At 40.8% G+C, this 20,442-nt stretch overlaps 1 protein-coding gene across 4 annotated transcripts in view; it reads left to right on the top strand.

Moving 5' to 3' along the window:
- The window catches only part of ezh2.L (enhancer of zeste 2 polycomb repressive complex 2 subunit L homeolog), a 53,086-nt gene that overhangs the window by 18,096 nt on the left and 14,548 nt on the right, over positions 1-20,442 (top strand). For 3 of the 4 annotated variants that reach the window (XM_018266394.2, XM_018266393.2, XM_041565356.1), the window contains 7 exons: positions 344-460; positions 12,058-12,178; positions 14,759-14,923; positions 15,018-15,120; positions 16,916-17,079; positions 17,522-17,613; positions 19,124-19,364. In XM_018266394.2, the coding sequence (XP_018121883.1) occupies positions 344-460; positions 12,058-12,178; positions 14,759-14,923; positions 15,018-15,120; positions 16,916-17,079; positions 17,522-17,613; positions 19,124-19,364 (1,003 nt within the window). 4 annotated transcript variants of the gene reach the window in all.

Genomic DNA, 20,442 nt, shown 5'->3' on the forward strand with positions numbered 1-20,442 from the left:
GTTTTGGCTTCTGAGATCAGTGGACATTTGAGTCAGAAGAAGAAGGCAAATAATTAGAAACGATAAAAGAAGAGTTGCCAAGAATTGCTCATTCTATAGCATAATAAAATTAGCTTAAGGGTATGCTACCCCTTTAAAGAGAGCTTACTTTCTCCTCTAGTTTTACATAGGGTGGGTGTATACACAGCTAAGCTATGCTTGTATATAACTGCCTCTCTTATTATATACTGTAATTTAATATACCCTTGTACTTTAAATGTTGCAAACATTTGTGTGACTGAATTAGTTATAACCAGATGCAGATCTGTGTATAATTGTTGAACTTTAATGTTTTTCATTGCAGTGCTCTGTGACCAGTGATTTAGATTTTCCAAAGCAAGTTATACCTTTGAAAACACTCACTGCTGTAGCCTCTGTGCCTATTATGTATTCCTGGTCTCCTCTCCAGCAGAATTTTATGGTAAGTCATAGAATTTATTGAATTTCTCTGTGAGCTATTAACTTTTCTATCCAGTCTTTATTATCTGTATTGCCTCAATGCCATAGTTATCCACAGGAAGGAAATATGTAAACACGTATTGTGCTGCAACTGAATTTCCTACCTTCCCAAGGTCCAGGGCTCCGCAAGAAACCAATTAAATACATTCCTATCCTATGACTATACAGCATGGCCATAGTGGGAAAAATAAGACAGAGTTGTCCTGCTGTACATTAAATTCACAGTAGCTAAATGGGGCAGCAAGATCTAGCCCGCAGCTAGGGTAGGACTCTTATTTGGCTTGATATTACACTATTGCACACCAAGTTCTGCTTTGTTTTTTTATTTATCTTAATTGTAACTGCCAGACTGGTTTTACAGTGTGGAAGCACACAGGGTAACAATTCAGTCTTGCAAAACTTCCTTTTTAATGTCTACTCAGCAGAGAGCTAACGTAATCATTTTGGTTGGGTGTGGAGAAGTGTCATTATTTGTTCCATGGGAGCTTGATTCTGAGTTCTGCAGTATATCAGAAGCCTGCACTAGTAAAAGTGACCCTATTTATTTTATTATTTAATAGAACACTGTGCTAATAAATAATTTTTTTTTCTTCATAATTTTTGGATTCTGCTTAATACCAAATCCTCCACAAAATATTTACCCAGATATAAATTTTTAAACCATTATTTGCATACTTGTTTGAGAGAAATACAAAAAAATGCAATCGGAACCCTAAATATTTAGCAGTAAAGATATGGGACCTGTTATCCAGAATTTCTGGGCCTTTCCAGATAATAGATCTTTCCGTAATTTGGAACTTCATACGTTAAGTTCACTAGAAAATCATGTACATATTAAATAAACCCATAGTATGGGGTTGCTTCCAATAAGGATTAATTATATTTTAGTTTGGATCAAGTACAGGGTACTGTTTTATTATTACAGAGAAAAAGGAAATCATTTTTAAAAATTTGGATTAGTTGGATAAAATAAAGTCTATGGGAGACAGACTTTCCGTAATTCGGATCTTTCTGGATAACGGGTTTCTGGATAACTGATCCCATACCTGGGTCCCATATCTGCATCCTGCTTGGATTTCTTCCTGTTAGTTTTTTTGCTTTCTAATTGTGCCAGCTACTGTTGGTTTCACCCATTATTTCCGTATTTATCTGCCGTGGTCATACATTTTTAGTATCCCTTGTGCCTTACCCTTTCTTTTTTGCTATCATATGCCTTCCACTATAATTTATATAATGCTATAATTTTGTGTATAGACATGGGTATGTAGAGGTGGAGAGTGTTCATAGAATAAAGCAGACTCAAGGGCCTGAATGTTGACAGTTTGCTGTAGTTATTAGATTACTTACCTGAACTAAAGCCAGAATGGTGAAAAGTTGCATTTGTGACTGTCCACTAATGTTTGTGCTTAGTGTGTCCAAACATTTTTCATTATCTCCTTGTCTCTCATTATCAGTGTAGTTTCAGTTGGTTCATGAATTTAGTGTAAATATTATGCCTTGGGAGAATTCATTCTGTTTATTTCTGCCACTACTGAAACAGTAGAATCCGAGGGCCTTCCCATATGGAATCCATTAACAATGTATTGTTTAATGGGTCTATAGGGAATAGTCATCTATTAATATGCATGGCACACGTTATCAGGAGAAGGAGAGCAAATGCAGAATAAAGTAAGGCTAAAATGAAGCAGGCTGTTGTAAGGTTCATATGTACAGTTAGCTCCGTAAATATTAGGACAGACAACTTTTTTCTAATTTTGGTTCTGTACATTACCACAATGCATTTTAAATGAAACAACTCGGATGCAGTTGAACTGCAGACTTTCAGCTTTAATTCAGTGGGTTGAACAAAAAGATTGCATAAACATGTGAGGAATTAAAACCTTTTTTTAACACAATCACTTCATTTTAGGGGCGCAAAAGTAATTGGACAATTGACTCAAAAGCTATTTCATGGGAAGGAGTGGGCAATTCCTTTGCTATGTCATTATCAATGAAGCAGATAAAAGCCCTGTTTCCTTCCCCCTGCGTTCCTCCTGCTATAATGAGAAAACGCCAGCGCAATTGCACTCACGGCGATTCGATTTGCGAAGTTGCCTCACGAGGAAACTCGGGCAACTTCTGAAATCGAAGCGTCGCGAGTGCATTGGCTCAGGAGATTTTTCATTTTAGCAGACGAAAGGCAGATTGGGGAGGTTGTTCCCCTGAAGAAGAGGTGATTAGTCGCCAGGCGACTAAATCTCCTCGAATCTGCCCATGTGCCCCTGCCTTAATGGGGTAGTTCACCTTCAAACAACTATTTGTTTTCAGGTAATCACCAGAAATGACGACTTTTTCAATTTCCTTTCTATTGTCTACATGTCACCATTTTTCTAATACTAAAGTGTAATATTTCACCTTCTAAAGCAGCCCTCGGAGGGGGTGGAGTAGCAGACCCTGTAAACTGTTCTAAGTTAATACATTTCTTATCTTTGTCCCTGCTGAGTACAATCTCTGGGCAGCTGTTAGAATTAAAACAATAATTGCTAATACTACAGAGATGCTGCTGAGAAATGTATCAACTAATTGTTGCAAAATTGTAACAGTCTGCACCTGCATTATTGAGCTACCAGACTGAAACACCAGAGACCGGAACATTCAACTTTAAACTCAGATTTTGGAAAAACATAAAAGGAAAGTAATTGAAAAAAGTCTTTATTTCTTGGGAACAATCTGAAAACAGTGTTTGGAAGGTGAACAACACCTTTTAAGCTGCAAAAACTGAAAACCCATCCAAGAAATTGCTACAATATTAGGAGTGGCAAAATCTACCACTTGCGAACTCGGCAATGCAAAAAGACCTGGACGTCCACGGAAGACAACAGTGGTGGATGATCGCAGAATCATTTCCATGGTGAAAAGAAACCGCTTCACAACAATCAAACAAGTGTACAACACTCTCCAGGAGGTAGGTGTATCGATATTCAAGTCTACCATAAAGAGAAGACTGCATGAAAGTAAATACAGAGGGTGCACTGCAAGGTACAAGCCACTCATAAGCACCAAGAATAGAAAGGCTAGATTGGACTTTGCTAAAAAAAACATCTAAAAAAGCCAGCACAGTTCTGGAAAAACATTCTTTGGACAGATGAAACCAAGATCAACCTCCACGTGAATGATGGCAAGAAAAAAGTATGGAGAAGGCGTGGACTAGCTCATGATAGAAAGCATACCACATCATCTATAAAACATTTGGGAGGCAGTGTGATGGCTTGGGCGTGCATGGCTGTCAGTGGCACTGGGACACTAGTGTTTATCCATGATGTAACACAGGACAGAAGAAGTCGAAAGAATTCTGAGGTGTTCGGAGACATACTGTCTGCTCAAATCCAGCTAAATGCAGTCAAATTGATTGGGAGGCAGATGGACAATGACCCAAAACATACAGCCAAAGCAACCCAGGAGTTTATTAAAGTAAAGAAGTGGAATATTCTAGAATGGCCAAGTCAGTCATCTGATCTGAACCCAATTGAGCATGCATTTCACTTGTTGAAGACTAAACTTCCGACAGAAAGGCCCACAAACAAACATCAACTGAAAGCCGCTGCAGTAAAGGCCTGGCAGAGCATTAAAAAGGAGGAAACCCAGAATCTGGTGATGTCCAGGAGTTCAAGACTTCAGGCTATAATTGCCAGCAATTGGTTTTCAACCAAGTATTAGAAATGAACATTTTATTTTTTTCTTATTACTTTTGAGCCCCTGAAATGAGGTGATTGTGTTAAAAAATGCTTTAGTTCCTCACATTTCTATGCAATCTTTTTGTTCAACCCACTGAATTAAAGCTGAAAGTCTGCAGTTCAACTGCATCTGAGTTGTTTCATTTAACATTCATTGTGGTAATGCACAGAACCAAAATTAGAAAAAAGTTGTTTCTGTCCAAATATTTATGGACCTAACTGTAAATGAAAAACTTCTATAAACCTCTGGAAGTAATGGTGAAAAATACTTTTTAACATTTTAAAAACTGCATATGCACATAAGACAACGTGGCATTGTAGAGTTCAGTACCGTGGCTTGTCACAGAATTCCATTTCCTGCAGTAATTTTGCATGCATTATTTCACAACCATATAAAAGCATGCGGCTAAAGGATGATGATGAGTGTTTTTATATAGGTCATGGGGGTACAATACATATTGTACCCCCATGACCTATATAAAAACACTCATCATCATCCTTTAGCCGCATGCTTTTATATGGTTGTGAAATAATGCATGCAAAATACATATGCATGCAAAATATGTACCGTATATACTCGTGTATAAGCCGACCCGCGTATAAGCCGAGGTACCTAATTTACCTAAGAAAACTGGAAAAATTTATTGACTCGTGTATAAGCCTAGGGGTGAGAAATTATTTTAGGACATGGCCAATTTAAAGCAAGCTGAAGCATGCACTGACTCCTCCATGCTGCTGTCAAGGTGAAAAAGGTGGACATGTCATGCAAAAGGCCATTACTGGAACTGTTAACCTTTCAATTATACCTAGTGTTATATATTCACATTATTTTTCTAACACACATGGTCTACTGCACACACAAGTATACATAATTCTGCTCCAGCCCCTCCCCTCTCAGCTCTTGTCAATCAGTCCTCCCTCTCAAATGACAATGGTAGCTCACAAACTTACACGGAGAAGTAAATTGCCGCCTCCTTTCCCCCTATTACGAGGCTACAGCGTCCCAGGGCACATCACAAAGGGAGAAGACCTGGCATGCCGCCCAGCCACTTCTATAATTCCTACAGGAAACCTGAAGCGCAGTTTCCTGTATAGTGCCTGATCGGTGAATTTGTGTGAGGAGAGTGAGGAATGCTGGATCTTGTAGTTTTTCTACAGCACATGCACGCACAACGGTAACGCACGCGCATGCATCAGTGGCGTGTGCACACAACGGGGTTAGGGGGCGCAGGAGGCACCCGGCCTAGGGGCGCGCTATTTTCAAATCCGGCACTGAGTGAGAGCGCACCTCATCCACGTCCTCTTCTAAACTCTTGTGCGCTCCTACGCGCAATACGGTAATGCGCACACAGTACTGAGTGACGAGAGCTGAGAGGGGAGGGGCTGAGTGCTAAGGAAGCCACGAGCGGGGAGAAGTATGGGCAGCACGGAGGAGTCACTGCAGACTTCAATCAGTGAGTAAGCGGCAACCTTTTTTAGCTGACCCGCGTATAAGCCGAGGTAGAGTTTTTCAGCACATTTTGGGTGCTGAAAAACTCGGCTTATACGCGAGTATATACGGTATGTATAACGCACGTTTTTGAGTCATGTGACTGATAAATCACAAAGCCCAGTTCAAGGATATAATTTAAAGGAAAGTCATGGAGAATTAGCAGGGCCACTATCTTTATATATTTAATTTTCATTGTTTGACAAATTATTAGCCTGCAATGAAGTTTTTGGTGGAATTTTCAGGGCATTGCAATAGTAGGTACCAAGTTCCTTAGTCTGTGCAGGAACAACATCAAAATATATACTTCAAGATATTTACCTGCATTAAGCAGAATTTTGCAGAAAAATTGGTTATAGTAGCGCTATAAATATATTCTTAATTTCTCTAAGTCATCTTGGGGGACACAGGGACAGTTGGTATAGCTGGTACATCCAGGAGGGCAGGACACAACAGTAGGAAAAACTTAGCCCCTCCTCTACTGGCTATACCCCCAGCAGGCGGAGCTTAGATCAGTTTTTGTTGTGTCCTCAGGAGGATAGGACGTAAGAATTTTTTCTCTGTTTATTATTTTCATTTTTGCCTTTAGAGGTTACCAATAGGCATTCTACAACGTGGGACCTGACTCCGGGGTCTTTATGTGCAAGACCACCCAGTCTCATTCTAGTCTCCCCTCTTTTAGGTGGAGACTGACTGGCCGGAGGACAGAGGAGACGAACAGGACTCTGTAAGTATAGAGTGCAGTCTTCTCTCCTCTATAGTTACCCCTATCTACATATTAGAAAGGAGGTCTGGCTCACTGACGACTTGTACAGGCTGCTAAACCCCTCCTTATTGCCATGTCCTCCACTATTCCTTATAAGGTTTATTGGGAGGCTCCCTTGGGCTGGCGTGATTGTACTGAGGTGCACTAGAGGGGCAACGCTGCACTATTTTCAGTGAGAGGGAGAAGGTGAGCCAGCAGCCTGTCAGCTGTTCCTTTTTTATTTTCAGCAATGGCACGAGTCAGCAGCAGGGATAGGCTCTTGCCTATACAGTGGCAGGAGCTTCTTCCCGGTGCGCTGCTGCTTCTGGAGGCGCGGCCACAAAATGAACGGTCCAGCGTGGCGCATTCGCTAGGTTCTCGCGAGATCTAGCGCTCCCTCAATCGCGGCCGCCATTTTGTTTTCTCGCCGCACCGGAGTTACATTGCGCACACTATAGCGCAACAGCACTCGCGTGTGGGAGGCAGTTTGAAAGGCTCCCTGCATTCCGGAGTTTTCTTTATTCACTGTGTGACACAGGGATAGTGCGGGAGACGCTGCAGCTCACCGCAAGTCCCCAGAGAAAGCCTCCTCTGCTGGTTTTTACCACAGCAAGCGTTCAGCTAAGGATTTTTCCTCATATATTTATATATTATATATATATATATATATATATATACTTATACTTATTCATATACTGTTACTCTCACTATTAACATGTCTGAGGGAACTGGTGACAGGCCTTTTTCTAAGGGGGCACCTTCTCAGGTCAGATATTTAGCCTGTGCCACCTGCCGCAAACGTTTGCCTCCTGGGCACAAAGAGCCTTTATGTAATAAATGTAAGCCACCTGTTGCTGGTCCTGAATCCCCAGCACCTGCTCTTCCCCAGGTAGACCAAGGTGTTCAAAGGGAACCTACGTCTCCACTTACAAGTTCTCCTCCTCCAGGGCCCTCTCATAAATTGCCTGCCACTCCAGAGTGGGCATCACAGTTAGCTTCTGGGATACCCTTGTTGGCACAGTCTCTAGACAAGCTGCTTTCCCGCCTTGATAAGCCAAAGGGGAAAGTTTCAAAACGCAGAGCTCCTTCCCCATCCGATGAAGAGAGCGATTCTCCTCCTAGAGGTTTTTCGCCATTTCTACCTGATTCCGGTGACGAATTTGGACAATCAGAAGGCGAACTCTTATCTGACTCAGAAAGGGAGGATGAGGATTCACACAAGAATTCCTCCGAGTCCGTAGATGCTCTAATTACCTCTGTGCTTGAGACACTCAACTTTCAGGACTCGGTGACATCATCGGACACCACTAAGAGCCTGTTTAAACGTCATAGTAAGAACTCACCTGTTTTTCCTGCTCATGCTCAACTTGATCAGATCATACAACAGGAATGGGACACTCCAGAGAGGCGTTTTCAGACAAATCGAAAGTTTCAAAGACTCTATCCATTTCCTAAGGAGCTTATTGAAAAGTGGTCAATGCCACCTTCAGTGGATCCTCCGGTATCCAGGCTCTCCAAAAACACCGCTCTTCCTGTTCCGGATGCCTCATCTTTCAGAGATTCGATGGATAAAAAACTGGAAAGTCTTCTTCGCTCCGTGTTCTCAGCTTCAGGCACTTCGATACGACCTGTCCTTGCCATGGCTTGGGTCAGCAGAGCAGTCCAATCCTGGTCAGACTCCCTACTGACTGCCATTGATGCCGGAACACCTCGCCATGAGCTTTCTCAATATGCTTCCCAAATAAAGGAAGCGAATGATTACCTATGTGAGGCTTCACTGGATGCATTACAAGTCATCAGCAGATCATCTGCACTTTCTGTAGCAGCCCGTAGATCACTTTGGATGAAACTCTGGTCAGCAGACCTTTCCTCAAAGAAGTCTCTAACCTCCATCCCTTTCAAGGGCAAGCTTCTGTTCGGTCCGGACCTGGACAAGATTATCAGCCAAGCAACAGGGGGCAAGAGCACCCTACTACCACAACCTAAGGCTCGTCCCTCGTTCCGCAAGGGAAAATTTTTTCGTGGCTCCCAGGCCAAGCACTCGAGATCTTCTCCACCTCGACAGTCTTTTGCAAACCGAGGACGCTTTAGTAGTAAGCAGAGGTCCTCCTGGCAAAACAAGAAACATATCCCTAAATCGGGGGACAAGACTGCTTCAGCATGACTGCACCTGCACTTCGGCAGTCACAGAACCGATAGGGGGCAGGCTCAGCAAATTTTCCAAGGTATGGATCGCACTCATTCAGGACTCCTGGATACACGAGGTAGTAACCCAGGGCTACCATCTAGAATTTGCCTCAAGCCCCCCCAATCGTTTCTTCATGTCCAGACTGCCACAAAACTCAGACAAAAAGACAGCCTTCCTGGGCGCAATATCAACACTTTCAAAGGCGCAGGTGATCGTTCCCGTACCAGCCACAGAACTCTTCAAGGGCTACTACTCAAACCTATTTGTAGTGCCCAAGAAGGACGGATCAGTAAGACCCATTTTGGATCTCAAGGAATTAAACAAATTTCTTCGTCATCGAAGATTCAAGATGGAGTCTCTCAGATCTGTAATTGCGGCCATGTCCCCAGGGCATTTTCTGATGTCTCTAGACATAAAGGATGCTTACCTTCATGTTCCCATTTTCCCTCCGCATCAGAAATATTTGCGTTTTGCCTTCCAAAATTGCCACTATCAATTCACAAGCCTTCCCTTCGGGTTAATGTCCGCCCCGAGGGTCTTCACAAAAATCATGGCAGCAGCAACTGCAGTGATTCGCAATACCGGAGTCTCCATCACACCCTATCTGGACGACCTGCTAATCAAAGCACCCTCCTTTTCGGAAGCTCAGAGATCTCTCCAGATATCCAGGGACAAACTCCAGGAACTAGGCTGGGTCCTAAATCTAGAGAAATCTTCCCTAACACCCAGCAAATCCATGGTCTTCCTGGGCATGAGATTCAATACACAAACACAGAGGGTTTACCTACCTCAAGAGAAGATCAGTCATCTCCAAGCCTTAGTGAAGTCGCTTCTTCAGAGACCCCACCACTCAGTCAAGTTCTGTATGAGGGTGTTAGGGGTCATGGTATCCACTATAGAGGCAGTACCATTCGCACAATTCCATCTAAGGGAGCTCCAGTGGAATATTCTGAGATTTTGGAAGAGAAAATCCCTTGTTCAAGAGATTCGGCTGTCCAGCAGGACAAGAGCATCGCTTCTCTGGTGGTTGGACAGCACTCATTTATCCCTGGGCAAACCCATGGGAGAGCCGTCTTGGCGCATACTCACGACGGACGCGAGTCTCTTCGGATGGGGGGCAGTCCTAGAGGGCCTCTCTGCACAGGGTCAATGGAACTCACTGGAAGCGAGATTACAGATAAACCTGCTCGAGATTCGTGCAATCCGTCTAGCTCTAATACATTGGCAACAAATTCTTCGGGGTCAGGCCATAAAGATACAGTCCGACAACGCCACCGCAGTCGCCTATATCAACCACCAGGGGGGCACAAGAAGCAGAGGTGCACTAGACGAGGTCAATCTAATATTCAAATGGGCCGAGTCTCACCAGACCCATCTGTCAGCCGTTTACATCCCAGGCCTACTAAATTGGGAAGCGGATTATCTAAGCAGACAATCTCTAGACCCAGGAGAGTGGTCATTGAAGGACGAGATCTTCCAGGAGATAACACAGATGTGGGGCACTCCAGAAGTGGATCTAATGGCGACCAGGCACAACCGAAGGGTACCAGCGTTCATGGCTCGTTACAGAGATCCACTGGCGATAACAGCAGACGCTCTAACAGCAAAATGGCAATTTCAGCTGGCCTATGCATTTCCACCACTACCTCTAGTACCCAGGACTCTCAGGAAGCTTCAGCGAGAGCGGACCACTCTCATCCTCATAGCTCCAAAATGGCCGAGACGCTCCTGGTACACAGATCTTCTCAACATGGCCGTAGCAGAGCCTTGGACCTTACCTCAAGTCCCCGATCTTCTAACTCAAGGACCAATTTGCCACCCAAATCCAACAAATCTAAGTTTGACGGCATGGCTCTTGAAATCGAAATCCTGACCCAAAAGGGTTTTTCCAAGTCAGTGGCTAATACCATGTGCGCAGCTAGAAAGCCTGTCTCGGCAAAAACTTACCATAGAGTCTGGTCTACCTACCACCAATGGTGTGTTTGTCAGAAGAAACAGTTCAAACGATTCTCTATTCCAAACATACTTGAGTTCCTTCAAGACGGACTTTCCATGGGTCTATCACTCGGTTCTCTAAAGTCACAAGTATCTGCCTTATCTGTTCTCTTTCAAAGACGAATTGCTCTCCTACCTGATGTCAAGACTTTTATGCAGGGAGTATTACATTTGACTCCTCCAGTTCGAGCACCAGCTCCACTATGGGATCTCACTCTAGTTCTACGAGCTCTCCAAGACCCTCCTTTCGAGCCATTAGGATCTGTACCGCTTCTCTGGCTTACCTGGAAAGTTACTTTTCTTCTGGCCATTGCCACTGCAAGACGTGTCTCTGAGCTCAGCGCACTATCATGCAAACCACCTTTCCTTGTTTTTCACCATGATAGGGCGGTTCTACGCACCATTCCATCATTTTTGCCTAAAGTCGTATCTGAATTTCATTTAAACCAAGAGATTACTATTCCGACCTTTTGCCCATCACCTTCCAATCCTAAGGAGAGGGCTCTACATACCCTGGATCCTGTCAGAGCCTTAAAGTTCTACCTGCACAGAGTACAGGACTTTCGCAAAGTAGACTCCCTACTTGTCATTCCTTCAGGTCCTCACCAAGGAGATGCGGCCACAAAATCATCCATTTCACGATGGATCAAACAAGCGATTCAACGAGCCTACGTGGCACGTGGAAGAACGCCACCATCTAGACTCACAGCCCACTCTACTAGGGGAATGAGTACGTCCTGGGCGTTCAGGAATCAAGCATCAGCAGAACAGCTGTGCAAGGCAGCTACGTGGACCTCTGTCCACTCCTTTTCGAAGTTTTACCATTTCGATACCTTTGCGGCTTCTGACACTCGCTTTGGCAGAAGGGTGCTTCAAGCCGCCGTGGCTACTTCCACATAGGCCTCACTCTCCCTCCCGGAGATTTAAGGGGACAGCTTTGGTATGTCCCCACTGTCCCTGTGTCCCCCAAGATGACTTAGAGAAAAGGAGATTTTGTGTACTCACCGTTAAATCTTTTTCTCTTGGTCACTTGGGGGACACAGGGCTTCCCTCCCTTGACTGAGGCCCTCATTTTTCCGTTAGACATGTTTAATATTAAGTTTACGGTTAATGTAAGATTTTTCCTGTTGACTTTGGAACAAACTGATCTAAGCTCCGCCTGCTGGGGGTATAGCCAGTAGAGGAGGGGCTAAGTTTTTCCTACTGTTGTGTCCTGCCCTCCTGGATGTACCAGCTATACCAACTGTCCCTGTGTCCCCCAAGTGACCAAGAGAAAAAGATTTAACGGTGAGTACACAAAATCTCCTTTTTTGTTCAATCAATGCTGTAAATGGTTGTCTTTTTAGTACAAACTATTTTGAATGTGGCATCGCTGTGCATTAAATGAAACTCAATCTAAACAGGCATGTTTTTTTAACCTTTGATTCAGGTCGAAGATGAAACTGTTCTGCATAATATTCCATATATGGGCGATGAGGTTTTGGACCAAGATGGCACATTTATTGAAGAACTCATTAAAAATTATGATGGAAAAGTTCATGGAGACAGGGGTAAGTTCATTCTTTCTAAAGCAGGGGTGCACGCCTTTTCATATTGGTAAGCTGTTGAGAAAAATTAAGACTATCTAGCATCCGAAGATGAGTAAGTTTCACATCCTTGTTTAAAGAATATTTCCATGAAGCCAGATGAGTCTATCAGTTGGGTTATGGAGAGTTGTTAACTTGTATTTTCATTTTTTTGGCAGTTTTATAAAGTGATTTCCACAGTCACTGTTTTTGCCCCAGTGAAACAACAAAAAACTGTTTTGACATTTTAGATGCGTGTCTTATTTTGATTGGGCCGCTGCAATGTGAATCACATGAAGTCATTTGATAATCTATCCATGTTGTGCATCCACAGCATGAAGTGGGTGGGTTATATAATTTTTCCTGCATTTCTCTGTTACTGTCCCATGAACTAAGTCCACTGTCGCTTCACTATAGTCTTTGGAAACACATGCTACCCATAAAAGGCAATTTGTATTAATAGAAAATCTGTCCCTGTTATTTCACGCTCAAAGGTTTTTTCCAGTTTATCTTGGAAATATCCCTGAAAGATCAAAGTTTTAGCACTAGACTTCAATCGCTGCATCAGCTGTTCTATCTGCACATCTTTTAATCATTTGTACTCAAAAATAAGAGCGTACATTTCTGCTTTAAAAAAAATTAACAGTGGGATTCGTCACTTTTTTTTTTTAACATTTCTGGTTTTATCATACAGTACACAGATCAAACTGAAAGATTTGTCTGGCGTTATTGGGCCTTTAAATTACCGTAGAAAGCTTTAATCAAAATATGAAAATGGGTCATTATGCATTGAAATATAATGTGCTATCAGCCTGCATTGTTAAAATCGGTGTGTTTGCTTCAGAACCTGCACCTATTTTTAATTAATTCGAATTTTAGTCCTATCGTGCTCATCAAGATACACACAGAGGGGAAACTGGGTCGTTTGTGATTGTAGTTATGCACAACACAAAATTATTCTTCAGAAAATAACTGCTGAAGATAATGAAATTAAATACCCTAACATTTTCTCTGCTGTGGAGAAGCATCTGTTCATTCTTCCTCCACTGCCAGGTTCTAGTAACCAGATCAATTCCTGTCAACCTAATTATGAGTGTATATACTTTCAAAAAAAAAAAAAAAAAAAGCTGGTTCAAGTGTAGATTTACCAGTATCAAGTGTTTCAAGTGACGGATGAGTTTTGATTGAATTCGCTCACTTATTGTATTTGTGTTTTCTCTCACCTGAGTTAAACCACAAGGGCAAGAAGTTATATAAATGACATGGATGGGCAGGGTGTGTATTGTAGGGATGCTGTCACAGTATTGGTTAAAGGGATTCTGTCATGATTTTGTGGTGTAAACTGTTTACACTGGAAACTAACATGTAATATTTCATTCCTGAACCAACAAATATATTTTTTTAGTTGTAATATTGCTTACACTTTGCCTGATCCTGTGCTTTCAGAAAGAGCCAGTTCTGCACTATGGAACTGCTTTCTGACAGGCTGTTGTTTCTCTTACTCAATGTAACTGAAGGTGTCACAGTAGGACCTGGATTTTTACTATTGAGTGTTGTTCTTATATCTACAAGGCAGCTGTTATCTGGTAACCTGTTGTTATACTGCTGAGGGGGTAAGGGAGGAGGGTAATATCACTCCAACTTGAAGTACAGCAGTAAAGAGTGACTGAAGTTTTTCAGAGAGCAATTCACATAACTGGGGGCACCTGGGAAACTGGCAATATGTCTAACCCCATGTCAGATTTCAAAATTAAATATAAAAAAAATCAGAAAAACTGATTTCAGTGCAGAAGTCTACTGGAGCAGCACTATTAAATGATGCTTTTTTTATTTTTATTTTTTAAAAAACAAACATGTTTTCCAATGACAGTATCTCTTTAACAATCCCTTCATGAACTGCATAATTGTCCCATCCACACATTGGACATTGCTGCTGTGTAAGGGGGACACCCATTGACTTACTGTGCCAATTATTGGAACTTTCTTTGAAATAGAACTACTTTTATTTTGAAAATCAATTTTATTTAAAAAAAGAAGGCACTTCAATGGAACTTTCAATAGCTTCAGCATGCAGAAACTAGTACATGGCCCAGTACATTATCCACAAATCTATATCATCATCATCATTTATTTATATAGCGCATAAGCAAGAAAAGCAGTACATATTTGCAGTGAATGACGAATGCGTTATAGTCAGTTTGTTTCAGATAAATGTCGGAGAAATAAAGCTTGTTTTTCTGCACAGTTTATATCCCTAAGTATTAAAAAAAAAATAAAGTTTTAATGTACTTTTAAGTAGTTACAAATTATGGGAAATTTGTGAGGAGCCATTGCAGGAGATGCCACATACCCTTTTGTTACAAAGGGCATGTGAAAAAAATATATATTTATCCTCAAAAAAAAAATAGCACAGTACACTTGCTTTGACATTAGACAAACTGGTATATAGAGCATGGACCCAAACAAATCATTCTCCTAGAATTGCCTGCATTAAGAATTTCTAGTCAGGCCGTCTTTCTAGGTATGAGACTGATTGATTGTTTTTGTTTGGATTCTCAATGGCAGGTATTTGTTGTATTGCAGAATGCGGTTTCATTAATGATGAGATATTTGTGGAGTTAGTCAATGCATTGGCTCAATACAGTGATTATGAAGACGATGAAGATGGAGATGACAATCAAGACGATGAGCAGGATGACACGGCAAAAGATCAAGATGATAACATGGAGGGTAGGTCACAACAGACCATGAAACGTTTAATTGAAAGTTTTATTTCATTATGCTCCTATCTGTGCTGAACGCTCTCTTTTTCTTTTACTAAAAGACAAGGAAACTCAACCTCTCAGAAAGTTTCCCTCTGATAAAATTTTTGAAGCAATTTCCTCAATGTTTCCAGACAAAGGTACATCTGAAGAACTAAAGGAAAAGTAAGTCACATCAGCTGCCATTCAAACAAGTGTGCTTTTTAAAAACTAGTTGTTATGTTATACCACTGAACATTCTCATAGAGGGTCAGATATTTAGTTTTCCCACTGAGATGAGACCAAATTCTTATAAAGAGAATTTTTCTTTAGAGAGAAAAGGAAAAGTATCCTGCAAAAATGAATTACTAAACAGTTGGTCACTTCAAAATCTTATTTCTCACCGCCTACTAAGTATTCAAGATTGGTAACTGATAATTGGTACCCCTCCTGGGTAACATGCCTGCTCTTTACCGCTAGTAAACCATAAATTATTACAAGTATAATTAATAGGGATGCACCGAATCCAGGATTCTGTTCAGGATTCGGCCTTTTTCAGCATGTTTCGGATTCCGGCGAATCCTTCTGGCAGACCGAACCGAATCCTAATTTGCATATATAAATTAGGGGCATGGAGGGAAATCGCATGACTTTTTGTCACAAACCAAGGAAGTAAAAAATGTTTCCCCCTTCCCAGCCCTAATTTGCATATGCAAATTAGGGTTCAGTATTCGGCCTTTCAGGAAGGATTCGGGGGTTCGGCCAATCCAAAATAGTGGATTCTGTGCATCCCTAATAATTAATCAATGTAATTGATACTTAACTACTGATCAATTGAATTAATTAACTGTGAGAAGAGTGCTGAGAATTATTGCCTTATGTATCCAAACATTAGCTCCAAATTCATAGAACTAAAGTGCAAGTGCATGAATTAAAAACTGGCTCCAATAAACAATCAATTAACTCCCAGTTCGTAGGACTTAAGTGCAGTGCAAAATTTTTAAACAAACCAATTCCCAATTAATTAGATTAATTCCTTAATAAACAGATTGAGGTCAATCGATCCCCTATTTTTCAATCCACAAATTCATAAAGTTAAAATGCAGTGCCATAAATAATGTTCGTTTCCTTTTCTCTTAGGAAAAATTCTCTTTAAATCAATTTACACTGACTTCATTCATACCTCTGCTATAACTAATTGGATATAATTGCAAACAATCATGGGCACTTTTTCTAATCTTTGTTCACTTGACCAAATTCTTGGCATACAAAGAAAAATACACCATACTTTTTAACATGAGCCTAGACGGCTGTCGGACAAATGTATGCCCCTGACTGAACAGATCATATGGAGTAACATCCTCTGAATGGTGAGGATATTGTACGTTCACGTCAGGTACAGGATAAATGGTTTCTTAGTGGAATCCTGTATGTTTGTGTAAATCAAACCAAAACATGCGTTTATTTCTGGCAGTTTAGGCTGTTTCTGTTCTTTTTTTTATTTTTAACATGAGCCTGACTAAATGGGCTCAAAAAGGGGAATATATTTTCCCTTTGATGAGCCGTTAACAGCTCCATACTGGTGACTGCAATTAAGTGATTTATATTTTGCTAATATATTGAAATCTTGTCATGAATCACCTGTTCCATTTTTGTATTCATTGTGATGATTCTTTTCACTTGTTGAACTGATATTGACATTGATATAAATGTCAGGGGTTAGGCAGCGTGAAGTGTTAAAGGTCTCTGTGATAAGTTGCTTCCAGCTTTGAGCTCAGCAATTCTCTGCCAATATTCCTCTTATAATAGAGCGATTATACTTGAAAATGCATACTTTCAGGCTTTGTGGCCAGAGCGTTCACCCTAACAAGATACCATCATGGGGCATAAGCACTGACAAAAATGCAGTCTGTTTGCTTTATTATTGTCAGTTATTCACAATCTAGTACTTCAGAAACGAATAGGCCTTTTTATTTTCCAGATACAAGGAATTAACAGAACAGCAACTTCCAGGGGCACTTCCACCAGAGTGCACCCCAAATATAGATGGGCCAAATGCAAAATCTGTACAACGAGAGCAGAGTCTTCACTCATTCCATACCCTGTTTTGTAGGCGATGTTTTAAGTATGATTGTTTTTTGCACCGTAAGTATTTTCATATTTATGTTTAATCAAAACACTCCATTTACTTTTGAAGCTAGCTATTGCTAAAATGGCAAATATCTGGGTTACTAAAAACAAGAAATTTCAAATAACAATTTATCAACCGACCACAAATTGCATTTTGGTGAATTTAAACATCTGAGTTTGTGCCCTTTTAATTGGCTGTGTATTATGGAATTTTTAAACTGGCTTGACTTTGGAACTACATTGTCTTATGTCCTTTCCATAGTGATCAGTATTTTATTTTTTCAATTTCATTCCATTTTTTTTTCTGCCAAGTTTTTGCCTTTTTGCTTGTGGAGATCATTTGTATAAATATTCTACTACGTTGCAGTTGTAGCGTCATGTTGATGAGGATCCTGTATACATATTCCTTAATATTTTATTTGTTACATTCTTTTCCATGTTTGTTTTTGTTAAACAGCGTTTCATGCCACTCCTAATACTTACAAAAGGAAGAACAATGAAGCGGCAAATGATGGAAAACCTTGTGGACCACACTGCTACCAGCTTTTGGTATGTTGGTTGGAATTCATTTTGTTTGGATTAATGATGCTCAATGAAATCACTGCATTTGTAAATGTTTTGTGTGGGATCCGCTATTCGGAAACTCGTTATCCAGAAATTATAGGAAGGCCATTTCCAATAGACTCCCATTTTAATCAAATTATTCAATTTGTTAAAAAATATAATTTTTTTTCTGTGTAATAATAAAACCATAGTTTGCATCTGATCCAAACTAAGATATGATTGATCCTTATTGGAAGCAAAACCAGTCTATTGGGTTTAATTAATATTTAAATGATTTTTTTAGTAGATAATAGGTGCCGTACCTGTACTTCAGGTGTTTTTGTTGTTTCAATTTGTCCCAGAGCTACTGGGCATTCTAGATATCTTTTACCAGGTATACATGAACCAAACTACTAACACTGTCAATGACGTGTGCTTCCTGATTCCATTTTCCCTTTTATTTTCTACTGCACTGCAACAAAATTACAGGTCAAATGATGTATTTATAGGAGAAAACAGGAGAATTGGTTGAAGCACCGATTAATAACCCTTCTGCTGTTTTCACCATTGTGAGCAAAGGCTGAATCAAATTATCTTTATAATATATATTTAAAAAAATATGTGCCCTTATTTGCATCCTTAATGTCTCGAAAGTCCCAAGCTAAAGAATTTCCTTGCTTTTTTGTTACAGGGAAACAAATGTGATAAACTGTTTTATGGGGTTCTTTGGACTTGTCATACTTTTCTCTATTCCAGTTGTTGTTTTTTCCGAGTTCATGACTCCCGTCTTTATATAGTAGTTCCTTTTGTGGCCTAATTGTGTTGTGAATGGTTTAAAATAGTTTCCCCCCCCAGAACCTAAATAGTCATGGCGTTATGTAATGTGGTTCTTCACCTCAGACCTGTAGTGGTTTCCTGGCTGTTTGTGAAAGACATTTATTTGGCATGCTACTATCTTATCTCCTGGGAATTTGTAGGCACAAAGTGTTTTGAGAAAATCTTATTTTCCCCAGTGATCACTAGAATGAGCAATACAGCTGTATGTAAAGCTTATTTTCTCTGGAATAATATAAACAGATGTATTTTTTGTAGAGTTTCAGTCCAGGCTAAAGTTAAAATGTGATTTTGAGAGGGCATTGTTGCCAGTTTTGTTGAAAGATTATTATAACTTGATTTTGTAAACACATTTCTCCTTTGCACAACTTTCTTCTGACAAGACTGCAATTTGCCAAGACGGAAAACACCAAGCAATGAGAAAAGAGCAACAAACCCCCCTCCCTCAGTCCACTGTAGGGTTTAAGCACTAGTCGGCACACAATACTGTTAAACAGATTTATACTACGTATTTATAGCATCACTGAAAGGGCCTCTCTGTCTTAAAGAGGTTGCAGTTTATGAAAAAAGTGTATTATGAAGATGTAAACTTAACTTGTCTTGTAGTGTGTGTGTGTTTTTGTTTGTGATGGACCTTAACATTATGGTTTTGAGAAAAAATGCTGTCAAACCTGTATTGAAGGAAGGAGCACGGGAGTTTGCTGCAGCTTTGACAGCAGAAAGAATAAAGACACCACCAAAGCGCCCTAGTGGTCGCCGAAGAGGTAGACTTCCCAACAACACCAGCAGGCCAAGCACACCAACTGTAAATGTGTCAGAAGCCAAGGACACGGATAGCGACAGAGAAGCTGGCACGGAAACTGGCGGGGAAAGCAATGATAAGGAGGAGGAAGAGAAAAAAGATGAGACCTCCAGCTCTTCTGGTATGTATGCCTAACAGATTACCATCAGGTATGTGCTCTGATGTAAAGGAGAAGCCGAACCAAAAGTTAAATAAACCCTACCCCCTCACCTACATAGACCCCCCACCCCAGTGTTACCATGTGCAAATGCTCCTAAGCATTATTAACCCCTCCGTGCAGATTCTATCCAGCTGAGTTCACGGCAGCCATCTTCTCTTCGGAGCGAGACCGGCGGCACATGCACAGTTGGAGCAATTTTCTGGTTCGCGACAACTGCGCATGTGCCAAAACTCATGAAAATTGCCGAAGTGCCGGTCTCATTCTGAAGATTACCAAAGCGGCTGAAGATAGCGCCCGTGAACCCCGATGCCTGAATCTGCACCGAGGGGTAAGTAAAAAGGGTCATTTTCCCGGGGTAACACTTAGGCTGGAGGGAGGGGTGTCTATGTAGGGTACGGTTTTTTTAACTTTTGGGTTTGCTTCTCCTTCTCCTAAAGGAACAGTAACCCCAAAAACTGAAAGTGTATCAAAGTAATTAAAATATTATGTACTGTTCCTCTGCACTGGTACAACTGGCATGTTTGCCTCAGAAGACTACTATAGTTTATATAAACATGCTGCTGTGTAGCCATGGGAGCAGCCATTCAAGCTAGAAAAAAGAGAAAAGGCACAGGTTACATAGCACATAACAGATAGATAAGCCCTGTCAAATACAATGGCATTTCATTGGTTATATGCTATGTAACCTCTGCCTTTTCTCCTTTTTTCCAGCTTGAATGGCTGCCCCAAAGGCTACACAGCAGCTTGTTTATATAAACTATAGTCATCTTTCTGAAGCAAACACACGGCTTTTATGAGTGCATGTTAACTGTATATTATATGTTAATTACTGTAAAGCGCTTTAATTTTTTGGTGTTACTGTTCCTTTAAGAATGGACAGACGCACCATTGTACAGCACTTTATAATAATAATGATATGTCTTAATTATGATAACATGGCAACTAGCAACCTTCCATGCACTTAGACTTAGATTAACAGTTCCAAAACCTTTTTGTTTTTTATATGCGTGAACTGCAGTTTAAAGGACACCAATTATTT

The sequence above is a fragment of the Xenopus laevis genome, chromosome 6L (assembly GCF_017654675.1).
Source record: "Xenopus laevis strain J_2021 chromosome 6L, Xenopus_laevis_v10.1, whole genome shotgun sequence".
Classification (NCBI taxonomy): domain Eukaryota; kingdom Metazoa; phylum Chordata; class Amphibia; order Anura; family Pipidae; genus Xenopus; species Xenopus laevis.